This window comes from Miscanthus floridulus, chromosome 8, assembly GCF_019320115.1.
Source record: "Miscanthus floridulus cultivar M001 chromosome 8, ASM1932011v1, whole genome shotgun sequence".
NCBI lineage: Eukaryota > Viridiplantae > Streptophyta > Magnoliopsida > Poales > Poaceae > Miscanthus > Miscanthus floridulus.
In genome coordinates, this window is record NC_089587.1 from 28,005,253 (window position 1) to 28,009,541 (window position 4,289).

At 43.4% G+C, this 4,289-nt stretch overlaps 1 protein-coding gene across 1 annotated transcript; it reads right to left on the bottom strand.

The window, feature by feature from the left end:
- Positions 1-2,247: 2,247 nt before the first annotated feature.
- On the bottom strand, positions 2,248-4,018 carry LOC136471413 (small ribosomal subunit protein eS24z-like). Its single transcript, XM_066469136.1, has 4 exons — positions 3,769-4,018; positions 3,530-3,679; positions 2,668-2,754; positions 2,248-2,484 (listed from the first exon to the last, which is right to left on the bottom strand). The coding sequence occupies exons 1-4, from the start codon at positions 3,892-3,894 to the stop codon at positions 2,455-2,457; spliced, it is 393 nt and encodes a 130-aa protein (XP_066325233.1). The 5' UTR covers positions 3,895-4,018; the 3' UTR covers positions 2,248-2,454.
- Between the last annotated feature and the right edge of the window lie 271 nt (positions 4,019-4,289).

The window sequence follows — 4,289 nt, forward strand, 5'->3', positions numbered from 1 at the left end:
TGTGACCAAGTGTCCTCCCTCTGGCTGGTGCTCTGAGATCTATCGATGGGGGAAGGGAGATAGATGGAGAGGAATAGAGGATGACACGTGGGTCTGGTAACAAAAATGCATATGTTTATAGTTTGTGACATCGCAAAAAGGGCATGTAGCCTAATTGTTATAAGAGACTCAGTACCATTTTAGGTCCTCAGTTCGATTCCTGTGTGAGCGAATATTCCAGTTAAAGAAAACTTGGGTGGATTCATGTCGAGTTGATCCCGCAACGGCGCAACCGGTTTCGTTAGTTCAAACACCCAAAATTCGAGGTCCGACCATGTTCGCTTGAGCTACTTTTCAGTTATGAAACAGTGTTTTCTTACACAATATTTCAGTATAAGCATTAGCATAAGCTAAATTTCAGCATAAGCAAACAGGGAGTTAGACTCCAACAACAATTGGAGGGGGTTAAAAAAAAGAAAACCTTTATCCGCAAAGATTATATTGCTGGCATGGATGTCGGTAGCCTAGCCTCGTTCCAACTTTCCAAGGAATACCAGCAACACCTTTGCCGTGCATGGTGCAGCCCAGCCGTGCAGGGACTTCTTGTGCCCACCATTTGCTGGGCCGTATCAGGTTGGGCTGGCCTCACATAAAAAGCCCAGGTAACTGATTCAGATTATTAACCATGTTACCGGAGGTTCCTGATTCGGCTCTTGGGTAACCGAGCGCCACATTATTGTGTAAAAGTAAAGTGATTTATAGGAAACAATTATGTGATTTTGTGTGAAGTTCCTGCATTCCGAGGATCCCTACTATAAAGTGAGATTCAACTTATATACTTTTTTTTTGCGAATTCCACGGTACAACTCAGACACTCACAACGCACAACCCCCTACGAACGCACGTACACAAACCCTACACCTATGAGCATCTTCGAAGACTAGGCCAGCAAATCCTCGAGATTGGTTAATATATTTGTTCAATAGACCTATGCCTGTTGAAATATAGTGCAACTAGATAAAAAAAGACAGTAAAATGGATCCTTGGATGCACTACAGTTGAGCAACTTTAAAAGCCTCTTTATATCTTTTGTATTTGATAGGATAGGATTAGAGATTATTGGTGAAAAAATCCCTCCAGCAGCTTGTTTAATTAAATTAAATCTCAAAATAAAACTATATGTTCCTAGTTTCTCGCTAGCCAAAGGTGGGGTTAGGGCAGTCCCAATGGTGTATTGATGATGGTTTCTATCCTCATTAAATGACTTGCCACGTAGGTAAAATGCTGACATGGCAACGTAATTAATGAAGAAAGAGAGCAAAAATCCTAGAAATGGTTTCCTCATGAAGAAATCAGGTCTTCTCTTGACTCAATACACCAAGAAACCATGAAATCGCCATTGGGGAGAAACCACCAGTTTCCAGGGGGCTCGTGCCACACTCCCATTGGAGGAAGAAGATAGAGTTGGGAGAGAGAAAAATAAAATAATTATTACACAAAGACACCTCCACTGTGTAAGGTAGTTTCTATAGATGATTTCTTGTGCTATGGAAACCGCATCATTTTCTTCCATTAGGACTGCCCTTAGCTCTCTAATTTATGCGTAAGATAAAAAAATGTTGGAATGTGATAAGATATATAGAGAAAAAATATATAAATATCCCTCCTAATAAGTATAAGGATTTCGAGACTGAGATATGAGTTTCAAAAATGCCGTTAAGAAATGCTATGGGGACGCCAAAAATTCTGTTGCACCCATCTCGTCTTGAACTTATCGGCCTAGCTTATCAATCATTGGTATAATGTTTTTCTCTCACAACAAATCAGTGAACAATACTTTTCAACTTAGCTTTTCAACGAAACGAACAGGGCCAGAGGCTGCACTTTTGCCGTATTGGGCCAGGCCCATGTTACCACAATGATAAGAAGTAAGCCCTGCTTGCGTTATATGCGTTAAGCCGTTAACATAACTGACAGGCTCTCCGATCTCATAGCATGTACCCCCCTAGGTCGCTGAACAAAATCTTGTTAGTGTGGTTGCGTTTTGTTTGAACTTTTTTTTCAAAAGACATGGCAGGTATTTTCAGCTGTCCGCGTGAACGAGCGAGACGAGAGCTTAACATACACTTCACAGGATGTCCTGGCAAATCCAGAAACAGAGTCTGCTGAAACGCATCATGCGCGTTAAAAATTCTGAGCCCAGCACAGTATCAGTAATCACCCCGACATAGCCACAGATAGGTAATGTCAAATTAGAGAGCAAACAAGTCAGGTCAATACCAGGGATATGCCTTTTGAAATCAAATGTACCAGTAGACGATGTAAACAACTCAACAATTCTCTTTCTAGTTGATCAAAGCATTGCGAAAATTCTCTTTCTAGTTGATCAAAGCATTGCAATATGGGGTACAAAAATTCTGACGGTGAACAGGTGGTACTCAAACTCCGACGGCGAAAGTATAATGAAATCCTTGCTCATTTCTTCTTCGCTTCCCCAGCCTTTGTCTGCAAAACCAATCCAACAAAAAAAAAATTACAAAAGTTACACACCAACAGAAGTTAAGATCAAGGTCTTGTTTGCGCTGTCATGATTTTATCAGAAACTGTTTGATTTTCCACAGGAACACAATGAACCAAATGCGCACTAATATTAGGGCACAGCAGTCTGACGAGTGCAAATGTGCATACCTTCTTCACACCACGGATCTTCTTCGCCCTGTTCTTCCTCTCCTTCATCTGCTTGCGCGACTTCTCCACCTTGGTAGCAAGACCATTCTGCAGAAACCCAAACACGCACTCTTGTCAAAAAAAAAAACAGAGCATAGCAGACACCAGACAGACAGTGTTGTTTCAATCACAGAATAAGCAGAGCATACAAATGGACCTGCAAATCATTAACTGTTATTTATGCTAGGTTTCATACACAAAACGGTCATGGACAATTCATAAAAATAGCAGATACAAATGACATGTTTTCTTGCTGTAGTACCCTATGATTCACAGTTAAAATTAGCCCACAACATAATTGCGAGTTGGCAATGGATGTAAACATGCAGTAATATATATTCCATCAACCAAGAAAAAAGCACACCAAAAGACTTGTCTTAATCCGATTTAGGCTGAACAATTTCATGGTTTGCAAAATACAAAACAGTGAACTTTGAACATACATAGTGCAATGGGGGGCCAACAAACCATAAAGCAACAACTCCTTCACTAAGACATGATAAAGGGCCCATTGAGTATGCCTGGTACAAGACTTAAAATAGTAACAGATAAATCGTTTTTCATCTAAAAACAATAACGAGATCAATGTTGATAATAAATGCGACCTAATCTGAAGGGGCAGCCAGCTATTGCCACAATAAACTATACGCGAGCTAATTGCGTCGCCTACACGAACATAGCATGTAACAATTTGAGCTTTCAGCGTATACCAGGTAGTATATTCAACATGGAGACTATACCAGGTAGTATATTCAACATGGAGACCTAATAATCCAGCGCCAATGACAGCGAGAGAAAAAAAGGAGGAGAAAGAGACGCGTACCCTGATAAGCCTGTACTTGGGCTCGAACTTCTTGGCCGAGTCGAGGTTGTCGTAGATGAGGCCTCCGAAGTGTGTGCGGAACTTGAAGACGAAGATGCAGTTGGGGTCCTTGACCTCGTACATCTTAGCCAGCTTCTCCTTGAGCTCCGCCTGCAATATCAATCAATCGATCACACGCGTCAGCATCGCCCAACGAACGAGAGGATCTCGCAGCAAAGCTCCGACGCCCAAGCACTGACCTTAGACACGTTGGCGCGGCCGGGGTGGAGAACCTCGAGCACGAACTGCTTGCGGGCGAGGAGGCGGTTGGTCATGAACTTGCGCGTGCGGAGCGTCACAGCGGGCAACACCTTCGTGTCCGCCATGCTTGGTGCTGCCTGCCTGCCTGCGGCGCGCGGGAGGATCGGCTTCGCCGGAGCTGGCTCGCGGGGGCGCTTGGCGGCGGCGGCGGCGGCGGGGAAGCGGACACTCAGGGATTGGGATGTGTTTATATATATCTTCTGCTGATGAAACCCTAGATCAGGTCACCGCGGCTGACAAGGGGAACGGAGTGGCGGGTTCTGGTGGGCCTTGATTGGATGTTACAGAATGATGGGCTTGAAAGTATTAATGGGCCTATTTTGGATGGCACGGCAGTCCATTAGCTGCTCTAAATTTCTCGCTAGTGAGGTCGATCTTGGAACTCAATTATAATTGATTCCACTAAAAAAATCAATTATTATACGGTAATGCTCGGCGTCCGTCCGGACCGACCTTGCCC

Bases quoted from the DNA above. Each gene is read 5' to 3' on its own strand.
- LOC136471413 (XM_066469136.1), bottom strand. From the start codon at position 3,894: ATGGCGGACACGAAGGTGTTGCCCGCTGTGACGCTCCGCACGCGCAAG. The intron at 2,755-3,529 runs GTACGCGTCTCT...GGGTTTCTGCAG, and splicing joins CCAAGTACAGGCTTATCAGG to AATGGTCTTGCTACCAAGGT. The intron at 2,485-2,667 runs GTATGCACATTT...TTGGTTTTGCAG, and splicing joins AGATCCGTGGTGTGAAGAAG to ACAAAGGCTGGGGAAGCGAA.